Here is a 21,608-nt window from a genome sequence, read left to right as displayed (position 1 = left end):
AGAAAATTGTAGAAGTAATTACAATCTCACAATAACCCTTTCGCCACTCTAAAGAATGGTGATAAAAGCTGTACCTCTGTACCCGCAACCTACGAGTAAGAAAAGTGTGCCAGGAGCCGGGACAGGATCATGGCAAATGGAAATCCTTAATCTCTACCTACACCTTAGGGCAACTGACTTTTTATGACCAACTGTCACTTTTACAGATAATCCTAATCTCATTGGTATTATTAATGTTAAGAGACAAATCTTTTAGGTATTTAATAAATCGAAGATTTTTCTCATCGCCCTAACGAGGTTTAGGCTAAATGCCCTACCTACTACCAGCCACCTCACGCCCGGTGAAAATGTAAATAGCCTTTTCAGGTAAACAGTTGATAGTCGGTCACAAGAAAAGTTCTCATCGTTTATACAGGTGTGCTAAACTAAAACGACTACTATTTTAGAATTTATTAAATTGGTAAAGATGAAATAAAAACGTCTTTAATACATATTTTTATTTTAATAAGCAGTATACTTACATATTGACAACACTAAACGTAAAAATATCACAATCCATTAAATTTTACATTTCATACATATTTTATGTACACAGCATACAAACAGAACAGCGGTATCTAACATGTATATGACGGCTAACAATTTTACAAATTCTGATTTTCAAAGCTGTCAAAGGACAACAGTAAAAGAATTTTCTTTTTATCTACGCATAAAGTGAAATTGGCTTAAGTATAATTTCTGGTATGTTATAAAATAAATAAACATTTCAATTTTTACAAACCAGTAAATGTCAAAAAATCATCTGAGTACATTTTGTAAAACATTATTTGATTATTATCATCACTAGATAGAATAGTAATAATTAAATATAACACTAGAATCCAATCGCAATTTGACATAAAAAGGAAAAATTGCCTAGGATCATAAAATAAAAAAGTGTGCTGATAAGTAGTTTTTTTTTATTTGATCCGAAACTCACGAACCATCAGATCATTTCTCTTTATAATAATTATAAAATATTATATATTCTTTAACTTACTATTACAGCTTTAATTGTATAAGAATTAATATGGATGGCATAAAAAATAATTATAAAAATGGCAGACACAAAATTCAACATTATTCCATATGTCATTAAAAATAGTAATAATAATGATATGTGAAGTGTAAGGAAATAGCACATATCTTGAACTTAACAGAGGACAAGTAAATTTGTGCATAATTTGTGTATTTTTCAGTAAATATAAAAATTGGCAGTAAAAATAAATTATGTACTCATAAAAGTAAAAAAAAAGTTAATTAAAAATGAGACATATATCCAATCACATTCATGTCTATTAAAATTTATTTAAAAAATATATAAACTAGTAATTTCTACTAAACTAATAATTTATTAAGTACGTTATATTTAAGAACTGCTAGAATAATTTAATTAACAATAATTTAATTTTGTAAATGGATCAACATAATTGTGAATTAAAGCCATAAGGAACAAGATATGCAAGTGATAAAGGCAAAAGCGCACAACACAATGTTAGGAGTGGACCTAATTAACAGTCTTTTAGGGTGAAAATATTATTACGAATTATTATAATAATTATTGTATTTGTTACACTTATATACCCCTTAAATAATGAGTATGTGTAATATTTTATATACCTTAATGGATACAAACTTTCATAAGGAAATTTACTTGAAACCTTTGGATAATGTTTTTTTTTAAAATGTAACAACTTAAAAATAATCTATATAAATTGCTTTAGTTACATCAATATTATGTACTAAAGGTCTTTGGAAAATGACTAGAAATTAAATATTTTATGACTAGTTGTATGACTATGTATGGATAACTTTAATGATTCTTATAAATAAAGGATATTTTATACCCTCAAAAGTGTTATGTTGAAATGAAATTAAGTACTTATTGTGCTAAAACACCAAGCTTTTTCCTCAGTTGGGAATCTGCAGGTAACCCAAGAGCCCATTTCCGAAGTCCTACTAACATAACTGAACTCAATACAAGAATAGCTCCTAGAATTGAATATCTACTAGGAATCTCATTATAGAACATAATCTGCCAAAGGAATGCAAATACAATATCCGCAGATCGGGCTATAGCTACAGGACCAGCTTGTTCCATTTGTAAAGACATTGTAAGTAAAATTTGTCCCAAGTAACTGAAAATAGCAAGGCAAACAACAAGAAATCTCTCCGTTCCACAACTTGGCATACACAAAATGCCAAAGATGATAGAATAAAATAGTGTTTGGCATAAAGCATAACCCCCAAAATTAGTCATTATCACAGAGAAGTGCAATCCTTTGAGAACACGCAAAAGAACATATGCATTAGCTCCAAATATTGTAGACATGAATGCTGCTACAGCACCAAATAGACTACTGTAATGCTCGGGTTTTTCATTGCCAAAGAATATCGGTGGCTGTGTTATCAGTATCACGCCAATAAGTGTTAATATTATGGATATAGTATTCCATATACCACATGGCTCTTTTAAAAATACGCGAGCAAATAATGCAACAAAAACTGGGACTGAAAATACAATAACAGATGCATCGGCAAGTGGCATATGTCGGAATGCATAGAAACTTAACATCAGGCCGACTGTACCCACCACAGAACGTAAAGCGAGTAACAAACGTTTACCTTCAGGAAATACTGGTTGTTCCGTATATATGACTATCGGAATTGTTGGTAATAATACACCTATGAAACGAAACATAGCTAGTTGCAAGGGATCTATATTTACCAGACTTTTGACTATAACGGAGCATAATGAAAAGAACAACGAGGATAGTGTCGCAAGTAGTAATCCAAGATAAGGGCATCTCTTGATCAGTGGGCGTTTATTCTCCAGAAGGTTCGGAAGGGTTTCATCTCCGCTGCCTGCTGATATATCAACCAATTGTTGAAGTTCCAAATGCTCAGGCATGTTGAAAATAATTCACCTGAAACCGCACCCAATGTATTTCTCGACAATATAAGACTAACGATATTTATGAGTTAATAATATTTACCGTTGTTCAAAGTTAATTATTTTTAATCACTTTTTTAATTTTTAAAGCAATACCAAAATAATTGTAGTGCTTTAATACATTTTCCGATATTGTATAAATTCGTATATCGTAATTCAAAATGAAATTTTCTATAAGATTTTCGTACAAAAGGAAAATGACTATGACAAGTGACAACACAAGAACGATTGGTCATTGGTCACATCGATTATTCGATTTGAATCGAATGGCTCGTCCGTGACACAGAATATGTGTCGTCGAGTCGTGCAGAAAAAAATTTATATCGGATCTGTAAGTCGGTGTCGATATGAACTATGAATATTCATCTTGTTTTGAATATCTGTTAATCATTTAATTTTTTATAATGATAGAATGTAATTAAAATTTTTTTTTACAGTTGTATTGAAAAAAAAATCAGTTTGTGGCATAGAGTTATAGTGACTAAAATTGAAGTAAAAGGTCGCAGCAACTATCCTTATCTAGTCAAAAGGAAATTGTTGAGGAAAGAAAGAGACAGATTTACCACTTCAAAACTTTCGATCGTTGTTCATAACGATTGTATTTTTATGTACTTATTTGTTTTCAAGCCGGCTATATGTTGAAAATGGAATTATATTCTACATTTTTAGTAGTTAATATATTTAATTTAAATTTAAAGAAAATAAATCGATTTGATGCATGGATTTAGAACGTGACAAATTCACGTATGAAATCAGAACACAGAAATCTACGATATCTATCTCTTTTACCCATATGGACTTCTATTTAAAAGAGGGAGAAAAGTATATCTGATGCCACAACCATTACGCAAAACTGTATTACTTAGCTGAGTATTTATTTTTTTCTTGTTTTTAAGTTTTCGTTAACAAATTTTTGATTTGTTTTCATTAAAAACACTTTTTCTTATGTTTACAATTTACAATGGTTTTAAGAAAACGCATGTAACTATCCCCACCTATATTACTCAACAATCATGTACTTGTACCTGGATATATCTATCTCCCTCATTTGTAGTCATCTACTATACGTTCGTGAGCTCCGTGACATATTTGCGTGGTTTTATCTTTTGTATTTAGTAGAAAATTGAATACATTAATAGGAAATAAGTTATTTTTTGTAAATGTGTGTGATATAGCTTAAACTTATTATAAAATTGATTTGTGAGTGTAAATAAAATAAAATTGTATAACAAGGACGAATACAAGTCGATAGCTGCACCTCAAAATGGCTGCTGTGAATAAATCAGGGCTTTTGAACCTAGAAAAAGTGTGTAGAGCTTGTTTGCAAATAAAAAAGGATATGAGACCTTTATTTGAACAACTTACTGCGACAATGTTAATGGGAATATCCAATGTGCAGGTGAGATGACATATAACATTTTGATATTTTTGAAAAATATATTGTCTTTGTCGCACTCGCTATAGATCGTATCCCGTTTAACAACGACGGACGTATTCCTATCGCACCATCTTTGTTTACAAGTCATCGGATGGCAGACCAATTTTAGGATTCTGGGGATCTTGCGTATTCTCGGAATTTAATTGAGAAATGTCTGGCTATCCTTTTCTCTTAAAATAAGTTCGTATCAAAAGTTGAATACGAAGATTTTTTTAGCTTCAAATTTATGGTTTACGAATTTTATATCGAAGCTACGAATTTAATTTTAATGGATATATATTTTTTTATAATATTAATAAATAATAACACTTTTATTTGGTTCATTTTAACTCCTTGTTCCAAAAAGACTTATTTTCGCGCGCATGCCTAAACGACTGGACAAATTTAGATGATTAAAATACCTTCACGATTGTTGTATAAGTTTGTAAGATGACATTTATAAACCAAAAATTACTTCAATTAAACATATATATCAACTAGCTGTCGCCTGCGACTCCGTAAAATAAGTAGCGTATTTGTTCTTCCAGACTATGTTCTACATCTGTGCCGAATTTCGTCAAGATCCGTTGAGCCATTTCAGAGATACCTTCAAACAAACATCCTCGCATCGCTCATTCGCATTTATAATATTAGTATGAAGTATATATTTTACTGGTCTTATTTTTAAATATTATTTCTTATAATTTTTTCGTAACTTTTAACGACCAACTTAATAAAAATGCAGTTACATGTCTATCCAGTTAACACTACAACTTTGGTTGTGAGTTTTAGGAATAAAACAAATTTCTTTTTATTTTCCAGGTGGCAGTTGGCGATGGTTTACCATCCCAACTATGTCTCCAGTGTGTGCATCAAATATCCAGATGCCATGCCTTCAAGGAGATGGTGGAGAGAAATGACGCCACAATACGTGATCAGTTAAAGTGGGTAGCGGAAGAGACTCTCAAGAAAAATGTAAGTATATTTTAGTTATGATACTTATACAAAAAACACGTAAACTAAACGCAAAAATGATGTTCACACATGAATGACTAGTTAACCCATTAGTCGTCGGTGATAAAGCGAGCTGGAGATGAAAATTTGTTACCAAAAACGATATTTTCATCTCGCTCCATCTTTGTTCTTTTAGATCTAGGCACATCACACTGACTAAACGCCAAGTCCACTCAAATTCAACACAATATGACATTGAAATAGAAGTTTTTTGGTAATACTTAGGACTTAAGAGTGAATTTGTCAAATTGTGAGTTGGAAGAATACGACGTGTGGTCCACGCATTTTTCACATATCGCCGACTCGATTTCCCCTCGTTCTCGACGATTAGCACGAGTCGACAATGCTAGCGGGCAACGCGGTCTTGTCTGGCCTTCGGTTCAAATAAAGACTGATAGATCTGGTTGTAATCGTGCTAGTTGTCAACGCACTTTACACATGTTGACAACGCTACCAACGCATTGATCGTCTAGTTGACGTCTAGTTAGTACCGAATCGATAGCTCTAGTTGGAAGAGTATAGGATTTACGATGCGTCTGTGTAATGTACAAAGACCTTTACTTTTGCCGCCACGCCTTAGCTATTCCACAACACCTCAGATTTTGCCGCGGTGTCTTACTTACGCCGTGGTGAGGCACAGCCTAGTGGGTATCTTGGGTAGGTAACTTATCAGTCGAATAAATATTTTTACATGTATGAATGTTTTAGGAGAATAAGATCAGTATAACATGCGCGGAGCAGCCCTTCATCCAGTACATTGAAGTGCCAATGCCGAACAGCAATCAGATGCTGGATGAATTCTTCACCAACACACCAGAACAGGCACAGAGTGATAAAACTGAGAACGTAGAGAAGACGAATTTTGAAGACAACAAGGTATAAGAAAAGCATGTTATAAAATGTCTTAGATTGTCTAGTTCGTAGATGATTCGGTTTTAAAAAACCACGCCTAAGATTTCAGAAAACTCGTATACTTAGTATTTTTTTAAATTTAAAATCACTGCTTAAGAGAGCATCACGTTAATATAACATTTAAACGATTATATTAAATATATTGGTAATTATTTAGTATATTGGAGCGTTGATAGCTCAGGGGTTAAGCACTTGATTTGTAATCAGCAGGTTCTGGGTTCGAATCCCGCCATGTAACAATGTGCTTCTTGATTTTAGATTTACATATATACATTTATCCGACGTTCTTACGCTCTTACTTGCCAATAAATTCAAAGATACGTGTAAAATCAGTGAGCCAGCGAAGTTTGACTATGGCCTAGTCACCCCTAACTTAGGGTAGGCTCCGAGCCCCTCAGTGGGGACGTGAGCTGATAACGATGATAGGTAATTAATCTTCATTTAACAGGAAACAACCGAACAAGCACCAGTTAAAGACGACGAAGCTCTAAACATGGACGAGAACTACATGCAAATGGTGGTATTCCAAGTGACGTCATCAGTGTCTCCTGGCCGTCACGTGTGCAATCTGTGCCACAAGGAGTTCAAGCACGGCAGATGGCTCAAGATGCATATGCGATCTCATACTAACTGGATAAAGGCCAACTGTAAGAAGCCCCCCATGTGCCCGGTCTGTAAGAAGACATTTAAGGTAAATACAATGTAACTTGAATAAGCAAGAGTTCAAAGGACCGCGATATTTTTCTCTCTAACACGAATTTCTCGCTTATGGAGGTCGTCCGTCGGGATGACTTTACTGTACGGAATCAAGACCTTAATGTCTAATTAACGTCCCCCGTAGTAAACAAAATTGTGGGAAAATTTACCCTAAGGGGTCAACCTCATTTACCATTAAATGATGCCTAGTTCTAGTATTCGACTAAAAATAAATGTTTATATTATTCTAGGGTCCTGGTATGTTACGCATGCATATGCGCACGCATGAGCAAAGGCCGCCAAAACAACCGACATGTTCCGTCTGTCAGCGAACATTCCCGAGTAAAACCCTCCTCTACCGACATAGACAAACTCACTTCGAACAGAAAATGCACCAATGTACTATTTGTGAGAAACGCTTCTTTAGCGGCTACGCATTAAGGTCGCATTTGGCTCGGCACAGAGGGGAGAGGCCGTATATGTGCACCATTTGTTCTAAAAGCTTCTATAATCCTACAGATTTAAAGGTGAGTTTTTTTTTATTCCAAACAGTGTACTTTTAAGTAATTTTGAGTTCTCAAATTAAAAAAATAGGTAGTCAGTAAAACAGATATTTTTACATAACATTTATTTTTTTAAATATCTCTCGAATTCAAAAAATATTTCGACATATAATTATTCGCTGAAATGTTTATTTTTTAATATCTTTCAACAGATCGCGGTTGAAAGTGATAGTGTCAAATTTGCATTCCTATTTAGAGTGGCATCTATATTAATCAAAATGTAAACAAATATAAATCATAGTAGCTAAATAACATCAAGAGTAAAACATTGAGGTAACTCAAAATATCAAAATTTCATTTCACGTCATAGTCGCATTAAAGGCGCCACATTCCATTTTCTCAAATTTCTCATCATCTTCATCTTTTATTTTGAAAGCTTCTTCAAATGCCTTTTTACTTCTATTCGATATATAATCCGGGAACGTAATTTGGAAACGTATTATTAAATTACCTCTAGCTTTAGTCGGGCAAGCCGGTAACGGTAGTCCTTCATCTTCGATTATCTTTTCGTAAGTAGGTGTTATAACATCCGTTATTTTGACGCGCAAAACTCGTGAATCCAACGTCATTAATGTGAACGTAACGCCACATAACGCTTCCTTTAATGATATAGTACGAACCGTTAGTAAATCGCTTAATCCTGATCTAATGTACGTTTCATGTGGACGGTCTTCTGTAAGGAATATCACATCAGCTGGTATTCTAGTAGGACCTTGATCACCTTCTTCTTTGAACTTAATCTCAGTATGAGGGTACATCCCTGGTTTGATTGGTATAGAAAGAACTTTCTCTTTTAATTTTAGTTCAGAACATGTTTCATTCGTGAACACTAAACGTTGAATTTTCATCTTCTTTAAACCACCTTTGTATATTTCCTCAAGTGATAGAGAAAGAGGTCGGATAATGGTTGGATCTTTTTCCTTGTATCCCCTACCAAGGGGTGACTCGAATATTGGTAGTGGTTTCTCGTAGTAATCTAGAAGATCGGCGTAAGGGTTGGAAGTTCCAAAGAATTCGTGGAAGGTTCTTAAAGGGTCACCGTGGTATGAATAAGGATGGATATAGTCTGTTGGACCGGGGACTCCTTTCTTCAAACCCTCTTCACCATATTGATCATAAATGGCTCTTTTCTTATGGTTTACTAAAACATCATAAGCTTCAGCTATTAGTGCGAATATTTTCTTCATATTTTCATCATCGCAGTATCTTTCCGGGTTGTATTTGAGCGCTAAACGTCGATACGCAGCTTTTATTTCATGTTGTTTGCAAGATCGCTTCACGCCCAATATACCGTAATAATCGAAACCCATTTTAAATTATTAATTTCTCAATAAAATTACACGAAAATAATCAAATGATTAATGTCAACGTGACAAATTTGTCAAATGTAACTTTTTTAATACACAAATTTATTTCGTATCAATGTATTTTTTTTTTTATTTATTAAAATCTATCTATATATATAAAAGAAAGTTGTGTTAGTTACACCATTTATAACTCAAGAACGGCTGAATCGATTTGACTGAAAATTGGTGGGCAGGAAGCTTAGAACCAGGAAAAGGACATAGGATAAGTTTTACCCCGTTTTCAATTTTTTTTTATTCCGCGCGGACGGAGTCGCGGGTAAAAGCTAGTATTGTGTAAAGAACACAAAACAATAAGTTCTTAGTTCTAAGTTCTTAGTTACGTAACGTTAAGGTAACTTAGTTGAAGTATATTGTTATAGGTGCACTTTAGGCTACATACAGGTGAAAAACCACTAAAGTGTTCCGAATGCAGCAAGACATTCCGTCGCCACTCCACACTGTGTCAGCACATGAAGAAACACCGCGGCATCAGGAATCATATCTGCATGGTCTGCAATAAAGGATTCTATGAAGTTTCCAAACTTACAGCTCATATGAGAGTACATACAGGTAAGATAAAAATAATTCTAGTCAGCCAACGTTCAAAAATTGTACACTTTAACCCATCCTCTAGACTCGAGACAACTACAATATTTTTGTTACTCTTTTTCCCATATATATTACGGTTTATTTATCTACGCTGAATTAGACTAAAACTGTTTTAAAATTCCGATCATTACAATTTTTAAAGGTTTATTTAATATTAAGTAAAACAATCCTTATTCCGTTTTAAAAAAGGCGAAAGACCATACGAGTGTCAATACTGCGACCGTAAGTTCGCGCAGCAATCCGCATTGATCTACCACCGGCGCACTCACACCGGAGAGAAGCCGTACAGCTGCAAGGTGTGTCCTGCTCGCTTCACCACCTCCTCCGCCCGCAACAACCACATGGTCACACACACCGGCAACAAGAAGTGAGTACACGTCACCTGACACACTGACAGTACACTTTACACACTTCGTGAAGCTTTTACACGCACATATGTAACTACACTAATGAAGTACACTCGGAGCTAATGTAAAAGTACACACACTGAATTTACACGTTACACAGTTCGTGAAGCTTGTACACACTAGGTTAAATTTAAATAAAAGTGTAATTACACTACTAAAGTACACTTAGAGCTAATGTTATAGAAGTTAACCGTGGTTTACCACTTCCAGAAATCTCTGAATAAACTTACTGTCCCTATTATTCACTTTAAAAAATACATAAATTTATGTACAAATATTTCGGCTGTGCAAACTCACAGCAATAAAGAGTGTAAATAGCCAAATTTATAGAAATACCATCACAACTGATATGAAATAAATAAGTATACGTACGACCAAAGTTAATTAAGTTAGTACGCTAACAATAAAAATTTTCGTGTACATTCTTAGCAAAAATACTTAAATACACTCGCTCGGCTATTTTTATAGAAATTACATATTACACACTTAAAGTACACAAGACAATGTGTAATTAAGAGACCATTTCCAGGTTCATATGTCCCGTGTGCTTCAAAGGTTGCACCTCTCGTACGGAGCTACGCATACATTCCAGCAAACATACTGGAGAGAAGCTCTTCGGATGTGAACTGTGCTCGCAAAGGTTCAGCTCGGCTTCATATTTAGCTGTGCATCGGAGACATCATACTGGAGAGAGGAAGTATCAATGCCAGACTTGTGGAAAGGGTTAGTAACAAGGATTCCCACTGCTGAAATAATTCAAACATATTCTCGTCTCTCATTCTTTATAAAAAAAATTGAGATAATTGTTTTTTTTTTTTTTATATAGATGTTTTGGTAGTGCCGTAGATGATTATTTTGTGCACTTTATGCATTTTGATAATGAGATGAATGGATACTTATGTGATGAAAACGACTCATGTGATGGTGATTATGGATTCATATATTTATATGGTCTTATTTAAAGATGGTGTCATGATGTTTTTCAGCAACTTTTTGACTTCTACCCCTCCTTGGTGATGTTTCAGATTACCCCATCCCCCTATACCTAAAATCATGTGTGTTGTTTTAGAACAAATTGTTGTTAATTCTTTAAATTTACTTCATCAGTTAGAAAACAAATATAAGAGATATCCTTGGTTGAGAGCCTCCTTGTGCTGTTTCATAATTTTTTCGGAACTTTCCCTCCTTTCTAGCTTTACGTGATTACGAACGATTCCTACGTTCTAGATAGACACATGTGATGTAATGTATACTCAACAAATAACCGAGTTATTAATATTTAACAGGTTACATAGAATCGAGTGCTTACAAGAAACATTTAAAAACTCATATGGGTAAACAAGATAGTGAATCAACCGAAAACAATGCAACAGAACCCGAAAAAGAAGAAAGGGAAAAAGAGGCACCTCATATAATAACTATTACTGAAGAAAAAACAGAAGTTCAACAACAACCACAAGAACAGCCCGTTCAGATTAGTGGACCTTCACCGAAGAGATTCAAATGTGGCCTCTGTGTGAAGACTTATATGTATCTACACAGTTTGAAGAAACACATGCTGTCTCATATGACGGTATCTTGTAGTCCTTGATGTTTACTTCTTGCTTTAGTAATTAATACAGGCAAAAATATCTATGTTTAATTTTCTAACAAGTACACAAAAAAATTATCTTATACTCTTGACTGTTTCTTAAGTTATGATTAGGATTTTTTTAAGTTGCCCACTTTAAATATTTAGTAACTTGGATTAATATTAAATGAAACATACAGTTTTTAATAATTTAAAAATTTTGATTATCCTTTTTGCAGCATTTTGCATTAACTTAATATCCTCCTAATTTAATTCAATTCATTCAATTAATTAATTAATAGGAACATCATCACCAACAACAACAACTACTACAAGAGCAACAGCAACAACAGCAGCAACAACAACAACAACAACAGCAGCAGCAGCAACAGCAGCAGCAACAGCAGCAGCAACAGCAGCAGCAACAACAACAACAACAACAACAGCAACAACAACATCACCAACAGCGTCAAGCACAAAGTCAACAACTGCAATCACAACTGCAGCAATCGCAACAGCTACAATCTCAACAGTTGCAACAATCACAACAAATCCCACAGCAACAGCTGCAGCAGCAGGTGGTGCAGGTGGGCGGTGTGCCGCAGCTAGCGCTACCTCTGCACGTCACAGGTGTACAGGTAACTGAAGACAATCTTTTGCACTTTCTGTATTTCTAACCCATTTAACTCAAAAGTTAGTGCCATGTGTTTTATGTGTGGTTAATAAATGTTTTTCTTTCTTAAAACTTATGTTCACTTAATTATAATATTTCTGTATCCTAAATTACTGAAATGGCAATCTAATATTTATAAAAATAACTATTAGTGGTCACTTTAGCTATACTACTTTCAGTCTCTTTTATATTTTACTAGCTTTTACCCGCGACTCTGTCCGCGCGGAATAAAAAATAGAAAACGGGGTAAAAATGATCCTATGTCCGTTTCCTGGTTCTAAGCTACCTGCCCACCAATTTTCAGTGAAATCGATTCAGCCGTTCTTGAGTTATAAATAGTGTAACTAACACGACTTTCTTTTATATATATATATAGATTATTATTAAAGTTGCAATTTAATTTCAGGGTGGTCAGCACTCATATCCGGTGATATCTTCTGTGCAATCCCTGCAGCTGCAGCAAACTCATCAACAAGTCAATACGGTAATAAAAAAAATTAAAAACCATTTACAAAACATGTCGAAAGTCTTTTTTTAATTTATAATATAATCTTTTAATGAATTCTTTTATTTAAGCCACAACCTCAACAGCTGCAAGTACAGACCATACAAATCCATCCACAGCACCAACCTATACAAATACATGTAAGTTACATACAAACATTTCAATAATTGCAGTATTTGAATGAGTTTGTTATTCTTCTATTCTGTTCTGCAGGCAGTAGGTGTGCAGCAAGTGCAGCAACAGCAGCTGCACGTCGCGACATCTGCCTGTCAGACCATGCTGCCTAATATATTGCAGGTGAGACTATATTCGTGTATATTTTTGCCTCGTTAAGGCAAGAACTGAACATCAAGTGATTTCAACTTTAAACTCATAAAATGTTTTCTAAAGTCTTTTGTGTAAAAAACAGTTCTTTTTTATTTATTTAAATTAAACAGGGTACAAAATACAAAGTTATTATATTAAGTGAGATCGCTCATACCGTCATATACGGGGTGCACAACGGGTAATAATTAAATAACGCTCAGGATTTAAGATAGTGGTCTTTAAGTATGTTTTTTAATTTTTTTTAGTTTATGTTAGTTTTAATTTCAGAAGGTAAATTATTTATTAATGTTGGAATTATATATTCTGATGTACGCATACCATAGAAATTGACAATTTTTTATTTCAACGGTTAAATAGGCTTTCTGTTAATTACATTATACCAAAGTATTTTAAAATTGTATAATTTATAAACATAATTTTGTTTCAGCTCCAACCTGCAACAGTTGCTGTATCAGGATTGAGTCAGCAAGAGCTGAGCGGCGTCGCGCACCGCATCATACTGCAGCAGCCGCCCACACATCCAGCACTCTACTCCATACATCACTGATACTAGTTACACTACTGAGGCTTGTGTAATTGAGTCAAGTTACACTAGTGAGAATAATTACACAATAAAGACTGTTTACAGTACTGAGTGTTTACACAGTTAAGTCAAGTTACACTACTGAGTATTTACACAATTAAGTCAAGTTACACTAGTGGGAATATCTAACAATTGAGTCAGATTACACTAATGAGCTTAGTCACACTTCTGCGTCTGTTTAAACCTCTGAGACTAGTTACACAAGTGAGTCTGACCGGAGTTCTAGTTAAGTTGATCTAGTATTACGGATGTTCAATAGAGGGGATAAAATGACGAGTCATTTTTATTACTTATTCTTATTTATTATTTTAATTATCTTTTCTCTTTTTGTTCCGTCATTTTTTATTAATTGGTCTGAAGCAATGAACCAAAGTTGTTTGTTATCTATCAATTTCTTTTAAGTTTATATGTTGTACAGGAATTAGGCAAATAAGTTGCCAAGTTTTGTATATTTAAAAGTATTTTTTTTTATTTAAAATTTCTTGTTAATTTTTTAAATTTATCCTTTTAAGTGTTTATATTAATTGTGTATTGGAAAATGTACTTTTGCATAATAAGTTTGAAGAATTTTTTTTTCTAGTAGTTAAATACTATTAGTACTAGTAAAAGATTTACTAATCTATATTTAATATTAACTTTTTTCTTGTAAAGCCATTTAATATTAGTACATATATTAATTCATACTTTTGCAAATATAGAATTAATAGTATATTTACTGATGCCTTAGTAATTTTAGTAACAAATACAATATATTAATATGGACACCGATGTTTAGAAAGTAATTTGTTTTTATAAACACTATAATAAGGTTTGGGACACACAAGATCGGTTAATTGTAAGATTGCACAATATTTGTGATAAATTTAATTAATTTTTTACATTTTATCACTAAACATTAGAAATATTGTATTATTTAAACATTTAAGCTGCGCAGAACACAATATTAGGTATAGCGGGAGAAGGGCAATGCACAGCTCAAGTTCACCCGCTAAGTAGATTTAAGGCTCTGTATTATTTAGAGCTAGATTATTTAAAACTGGGAAGCAATAAAATTGTATTTAAAGTATAAAAAAATTGTTTTATTCAAGATTTATATACTACATAATATACCTAAATTACATGAACAAAACTAGCAAATACTACATTAAAATTCATTGTTTGAAACTAACAGTAAAAAAAGTAAACAAACAAGCATAATTTACAGATTATATGCTAAAATTAACTTATAGTTAATCTAGCACATAATTTTAGTTGAAAAAAATGTCTCAATCATCTTGAATAAGTGAAACAAATATATATTTTGGCAGTGAACATTTACAAGACATAAGAAATATGGCTGTTACCCCTAACTTGGGGTACGCTCCGAGCCACTCTGTGAGGATGTATAGTGAGCTGATGATGAAGGAATATAGATGAAAATGAAGTATTGCAAATAATAGATAAATAATTGAAGTTGCCAGATTAAAATACTAACCTCAATTTTTTTTAATGTACGTAATTTATGTATCGGTTGTTTACCGCAACTTAGTATGAAATTAAAAGAAAAAGAGTGTACAAATATATTAAGATGCCATTCCTTCCCATCAAATCGGTCCAGCCGTTTCAGAAATAAACCTGAAAAAATGTGGACAGAGAGACAAAATTATTTAAAATTGCTTTTTTAAATAACACATCATGCATATGAATATGAAAATTTAATATGGATGTTACATACAGACACCCCATTTTCATGTACATAGATTAAACTTAGGAAAGTTTAGTTTAAGGTAATATTTTCTATAGATTGAGGATTTATTATGAAAAATACATTTAAACATAAAGATCAATTAAAACATTAAAAAAAATTATTTAATTTTCAAATTTTATTTGTTTCTTCAATTGGAATATTCGTACATATTTTTATAAATAAACCTAATTATAATTACAGCTAAACCTGGATAAATGCAGAAATCTTTATAAACAAGTCATTTACAAGTCCAGACACACAACCTCCATAAGGGGACGTTCATAAATTACGTGAGGTGTTTTTTTGAAATTTCAAACCTGGGGTGGAGGTTCTGAAATTGGTAAGATGTAAGATTTTATTCAACCCCCTCTCCCCATCCCCCAATCTCACGTGAGATTTTTCAAAACGTGGGTTTCTTACCAAACGCGTAAGATTATTATTGTAAAAAGAAAAGAAAATTTGCTTCGTGTTTTTATTTAAGCATGTACAATATGGATTAAATGGACCAAAATAGTACAATTTTTTTTGCCTTCATTCAGAAAAAAATTACGTGATATTTGCCGAGACCCCCACTCCCTCCAACGTAATATTAGGTGAGATTTGATTCGACCCCCTCCCCCCCTTAAACATCTCACGTATTTTATGAACGCCCCCTAAGATGTCTCAGTCCCTTGGACTCTTACTTCTCCAGGTTCACATACATGCTTCATACATAATATTAATAAATACATAAAATATTTTGAAAAAATATAAAGTTTGTAAAAATTCACCTTTATTTTCCTGGTAGAAATTAGTCCCAAAAGTTAACTTAAAATTACAAATGCCTAAATTGGTTACATTTAGTATATGTTACAATACGAAAATATGTAATTACACGATCATTTTATTGTTTTACTGCTGTTTTTTTTTATATTTTATAAGTAGTTTTAATATAGTAAAAGTAAATCTATATATATAAAAGAATTAAATTGTTCAAACTTTCGTGAGACATCATAATTAATTAATTAAGAAACGGCTTAACTCACGTTTGACTCACTCGTCAGTGCGAGACGCGACGCGACCGCGAAGTCTTCGGATTAAACACTCGCCCTGAAGATGGACCCCCGATGGGTTCGAAACTAGTCGGTGCCGTCACCGGACGATCAAACGTGAGTTAAGCCGTTTCTTAATCTATATATATAAAAGAAAGTCGTGTTAGTTACACCATTTATAACTCAAGAACGGCTGAATCGATTTGACTGAAAATTGGTGGGCAGGTAGCTTAGAACCAGGAATAGGACATAGGATAATTTTTACCCCGTTTTCTATTATTTTTTTTTATTCCGTGCGGACGGAGTCGCGGGAAAAAGCTAGTATAATATATAATTGGCACCTGACTTTGTTATGCAAAAATTTAAATTACCAAAAATAATGCCCTGTTTGTTTTTAATAAACATATGAATTAATTAAGATGCTGATTTGAATTTATAAAAAACAATTTATAATTTTGAATATTTAAAAAAAAAAAACATTTATAATTTTAAGTCATTGGTTAATACTAAGGCACCTAATTTATCTATAATTAATGCATTCAATTATATTGGAGATTTAAAAATACTACACATCCACAAAACATGATACCTGTATTTGATGAAGTTGTGGCATTACATTTAACGAAATTACCTTTAAAAACTATTATACTTGTATAAAAAAAAGGATATAAAAAGTTCTCTCCATGTTTTTCTACATTTGTTTTTACTAAACATACTTTAGGGTTGCCACTGTCGTGAAATTTGTTGGCACATATTGTTACCTATGTTTATCTATAAACAAAATGTGTCACTGCAGTCAAAACTCATTCAAAAACAAATTTTCACAACATAAACCATGATATGATAACTTCGCTTCAGCCACAAAAAGATTTTACATATTGAAATAGTCTAAATATACTTACGAATACGAAGTACCAACGTTTCAGAAGGCATACTTCGGTGACGTAATTCTTTTACACTCATCAAACATTCTTGATACTTTAAACTTGAGATATGTTGATTTAACCTTAGAACTCCACTGCAATATTTGTATTGACCAAATATCATTACAATAAATTTCTACGGTACACAAGTTGAGAACCTTCTTGATACTTTTCCAAACTGAATCACACCAAGTATTAAGTATAAATCACGGCACTGAATTTAAGATATTATACACTTTGCGCGTTATCTGTTTCGTTATATTCGGGAGAGTATCGTATATAGGCCTTGTGCACAGCAAGGCCAGGCGGGATGACAACATCCCTGAAGTAGCGATGTCTTCGAGCATCCTTGGCAGAGATGCGACGCATCGGGTCGTAGATTAGCATCTTCTGCAGTAAATCCATGCCGGTTTCATCTAGATTTTGCACCTGGAATTCAATGTTGAGATTGAGTACCTAACTGGTATGCGACAAGAACATCTCTCCGTAACTTTATCTTAAAGGCTTATTTTGTTTTAATTGTCAAACTTTATTATTTATTTAAAAGGTGGCAAAGGAGCAAGCAACCATCTAAATTCACTGAAATAGCAAAGGGTTCGTTGCCCATAGACAACCCCAATTGCAGATGCACTGCCTGCCTTAAATCAACAGTGGATGAGATGGCAGAGGAGTTCGAGAAATACCTTGTATCATTCAAAAGATTCAAAGAATGCAAAGTTCTGGTGAGGTATAAACTAGTTCTAGGTTTTCCAACAATCAATTTTAAATAAGGTTTTCAGTCTTACATGATTGTGTAGGTTAAATGTATTCCAATTAGGGAATGTGGGTTTATAATCAGGCATAGCTGTCACCCCGGGCCAGATCTCCTCTGTTGGTGTGCGCAGCATTCTGTTAACAAACAACCATAAATCACATATCCAAATATAAGACAGATTAAAAAATCATTCATGACATACAAAAATGTTTAAATTAGTACTAAAAAATAAAGAAAAAAAAAAGTTTTGTTATTTATTACCTGAAAATGCGGAAAAGTTGATCAATTTCCGAATCGCCTTGGAACAATGGCTTTTTAGAAGACATCTCCGAGAAGATGCAGCCGACTGCCCACATGTCAATTGGACATGAATATCTGGAAAACACAAGGTTTTTTTCCCATACATAATATCATAATTATTGCAACATGTTTATCCTATTGTTGTAAAAGTAAAAGAAATTTCATTCATTCAAAAAATGACTTGGTATAAACTATCAAAGGTAAAACTTAAGTATAATATTATTGTAGGTATACCTCAAACTGCCCAGCAATACTTCCGGAGCTCTATACCATAGTGTGACAACTTCATGTGTGTACACTCTCACCGGCACACCAAATGCTCGGCCCAGACCAAAATCTGCTACCTGCAATATTTAATCTCTCATTACTATTCAAATAATTATGTATTCACTAAGACTTGATTAGTAAATTGAAAATGCAATCTTAATAAAGTTAAGCGACTTTGACAATCTCTTGTATTGGAGGTCAAGACCCACTTAGGGTCACTGCACCAGCGGAAGTAAGTAATCTTAATAAGTGTGTGACCAATTTAATAATTTGTACAGAAAATATTGTTATTGAATGTATTGGTTTAACTAGCTGTTTTTGTGAATTAAAAAAAAAAGTAGCCTATGTCTACTGTCCAGACTATGTTCTAAATGTATGCCAAATTTCATCAAGATATGTTGAGCCATTCCGGAGATACCTTCAAACAAACATACATCCATCCATATATCCAAACAATTGCATTTATAACATTAGTAAGATTATATCATCACGAAAATAGTTTTACTAATGTCAATGGAACTCTCCTACTTATCTAGCACATTCAAATATTCACAACTATCAAAATTGAAGAACCATTAGTGTCTTAGTTTAGGGATGGTGAACCAATGGCAAACAACAATATATTTCGGGAATATCACTGATCAATAAATGTGCAAACGTGAGTGATTCTTATGCCATAAAAATTCCCAATAATAACAAAAACAAAATTATTTGATGGTACAACTATGACTTCATTAAAAGTTTCTTTTATGAATTAATGATTGATGATTATGAATTAATAATTAAGGAATTAATGAAAAATGGTACATTTAATGAAAAGGTTCGCAATCCCTGTCCTAGGGTATCAATATGTTAAAGCAAGTTATATGAATACGGAGAATATTCCAAGGAAAACTAACCTTAATAATACCAGTCTTATCAATTAATAAATTCTGAGGTTTTAGATCTCTGTGTAGGATACGGCGCTGATGGCAATACAGGATTGCATTGTTGATTTGAAACAAGTAGCTCTTCACAACCGCTGGATCCATGAACTGGAATCATAGTAATAACTTATTTTATACCTTAAGTTTTAACAACATTTACAGAAGTGGTAGCACACAATTTTAGATATTGGCAGTATGCTAGGAGTAGTGGTGTCCAGACACACCACAACCACACCCATACCTCACCCTTCCTCAAAAAATACTGCCAAAACAAGGGTGCAGACGGGATGGTAGAACTAATTATTTATTAGCTCTATATAGACTTCATTCTTAGGTATAGAGCTGCAGAATAGCCTAATGATTTATCTATTCTAATTGGAATTAATGTAAATAAGCCTCACCAATATGGATAGTAAATAATTGCAGAATAAGCATCTTATATAAGCATATATGAAATTCGTATTTAAATTGCTCTATAGAATATCACTAGAAAATAAAATAAACAATAACTGAATTATGTTTTCATATACATAGTATAATTTTGTACATACTTTTCCTGAGCCAAGTGAATCCATATATTTCTTCAAGTCCATAGCGAGAAACTCAAAGATAAGATAGAGACGGGATTCCTCCATAAGAACATCTTCTAATTTTACTATATTAGGGTGATTGAGCTCCTTCAATAAAGAAATTTCTCTAAAACATAAAGAAAAACGTTGCAAGATTTAAGGTTATGTTTTAGTATTTTAATATTAGAAATATAAGGATAAATCTGTGTTAGAAAAAACATATTAGCGTAAATGAAATTAAAAACAAATGTAACTGTCACGCACCTGATAGCCGTTGAAGGAACGCCTTCATCATCAGACTCGAGTCGTATTTTTTTCATAGCCACAAACTGACCCGTAATCTTATTTTTTCCTTTATACACTACACCGTAAGTACCTTCACCTATTTTTTCAATTTTTAGGAAATCATCCATCTTGTAATGTGCAATTTTGCTAGTTTTTCTACAAGATGCGGTAAACGATGCACTGAGGTTTTGTTACCGCGACCAATTTTTCGATAGTGTAAGCAAAGATAATGTAGCCACTACATTAACTTTAGTGTTGATGAAATGCATTTAACGGATAACTTTCATTAAATCTAGTAAATATTTATAGTGAATAACGTTTATGCCACTATCACAGCTTATAACGACTTTCAAACGAAAAGTTTTCAAATTTTTCGAAGGATACGTTGTATCATAACATTGCCATAATATGACATAAGTGGCGTTTGTTTATTGTTTAAATTTTTTTTATTAAAATGTAATGGTTATATTACTTAAATTTTGTTATTTAAATACACTACAATATTGTGTATTAATAATTAGTTTTTTACTTTGTGGAAATAATTTTAAGTCTACGAAGTTTTTTAATCAAGTTGTATTTTTTTATAACGTAAAATACCTCAAAAAGCCTTCAGAAGTTATGAAATTACAAAACTTGTTAACGCAAAATACAAGTAACTAATAATAAAGAGATTCGGGCAAGACTAGTAAGTTATGAGAAGCCCTTCTCCTGGTCTCCCGAACCACCATTGCATCGGAAGGCAAGAGACGTTTTTCCACAAAACCACTGCTAGATTCACATAAAATGTGTTCCCCAGATATTGTGCCTTCTGCTTCCTTACATTTTTTGTAAAAAAAGAAATTCGCATTCGTTCGAAATGAACTTAACGGGTTTCTCAACATTTAAAGAGTTAAATTGAACTATTAAAGCTATTTAAGACTTGCGATGCTGCTCGGAAAAACAAATTTCTCACAAAAATTTGTATATTATTAAAATTCTCATAATTGCACTTAATTTTTATGGTTTTGTAATTAATCCTTATCAAATTGTATTCGTAACTAGCTTTTACCCGCGACTCCGTCCGCGCGGAATAAAAAAAATGCACACAAAATAAAAAAGTTCCTATGTCCGTCTCCTAGTTCTAAGCTAGCTTCCCATCAATTTTCAGCTAAATCAGTTCGACCGATCTTGAGTTATAAAAAGTGTAACTAACACGACTTTCTTTTATATATAT

General features: G+C 33.0%; 4 protein-coding genes across 4 annotated transcripts; 1 reads left to right on the top strand and 3 right to left on the bottom strand.

Moving 5' to 3' along the window:
- Window positions 1–1,793: 1,793 nt before the first annotated feature.
- LOC106718597 (solute carrier family 35 member G1) lies at window positions 1,794–3,169 on the bottom strand. The gene is made up of 2 exons (XM_014512743.2): window positions 3,036–3,169; window positions 1,794–2,966 (listed from the first exon to the last, which is right to left on the bottom strand). The coding sequence occupies exon 2, from the start codon at window positions 2,948–2,950 to the stop codon at window positions 1,922–1,924; it is 1,029 nt and encodes a 342-aa protein (XP_014368229.1). The 5' UTR covers window positions 2,951–2,966; window positions 3,036–3,169; the 3' UTR covers window positions 1,794–1,921.
- A 1,087-nt stretch (window positions 3,170–4,256) lies between these two features.
- LOC106718583 (zinc finger protein 271) lies at window positions 4,257–13,905 on the top strand. Its single transcript, XM_045683329.1, has 14 exons — window positions 4,257–4,391; window positions 5,232–5,384; window positions 6,132–6,299; window positions 6,784–7,026; window positions 7,283–7,558; window positions 9,321–9,510; window positions 9,739–9,916; window positions 10,486–10,679; window positions 11,243–11,529; window positions 11,829–12,164; window positions 12,606–12,683; window positions 12,782–12,844; window positions 12,918–13,001; window positions 13,459–13,905. The coding sequence occupies exons 1-14, from the start codon at window positions 4,257–4,259 to the stop codon at window positions 13,576–13,578; spliced, it is 2,505 nt and encodes an 834-aa protein (XP_045539285.1). The 3' UTR covers window positions 13,579–13,905.
- Window positions 7,798–8,904, bottom strand: LOC123722179 (dnaJ homolog subfamily B member 13-like). Its single transcript, XM_045683087.1, has one exon. The coding sequence runs from the start codon at window positions 8,902–8,904 to the stop codon at window positions 7,894–7,896; it is 1,011 nt and encodes a 336-aa protein (XP_045539043.1). The 3' UTR covers window positions 7,798–7,893.
- Window positions 13,906–17,234: 3,329 nt separating the features above from the next.
- LOC106718587 (cyclin-dependent kinase 1) lies at window positions 17,235–20,772 on the bottom strand. The gene is made up of 7 exons (XM_014512733.2): window positions 20,375–20,772; window positions 20,093–20,237; window positions 19,515–19,649; window positions 18,583–18,692; window positions 18,310–18,423; window positions 18,080–18,182; window positions 17,235–17,723 (listed from the first exon to the last, which is right to left on the bottom strand). The coding sequence occupies exons 1-7, from the start codon at window positions 20,521–20,523 to the stop codon at window positions 17,523–17,525; spliced, it is 957 nt and encodes a 318-aa protein (XP_014368219.1). The 5' UTR covers window positions 20,524–20,772; the 3' UTR covers window positions 17,235–17,522.
- Between the last annotated feature and the right edge of the window lie 836 nt (window positions 20,773–21,608).

This window comes from Papilio machaon, chromosome 21 (assembly GCF_912999745.1).
Source record: "Papilio machaon chromosome 21, ilPapMach1.1, whole genome shotgun sequence".
Lineage (NCBI taxonomy): Eukaryota > Metazoa > Arthropoda > Insecta > Lepidoptera > Papilionidae > Papilio > Papilio machaon.
The sequence above is the reverse complement of the archived record's forward strand: the minus strand, read 5'-3'. Positions and strand labels throughout refer to the sequence as shown.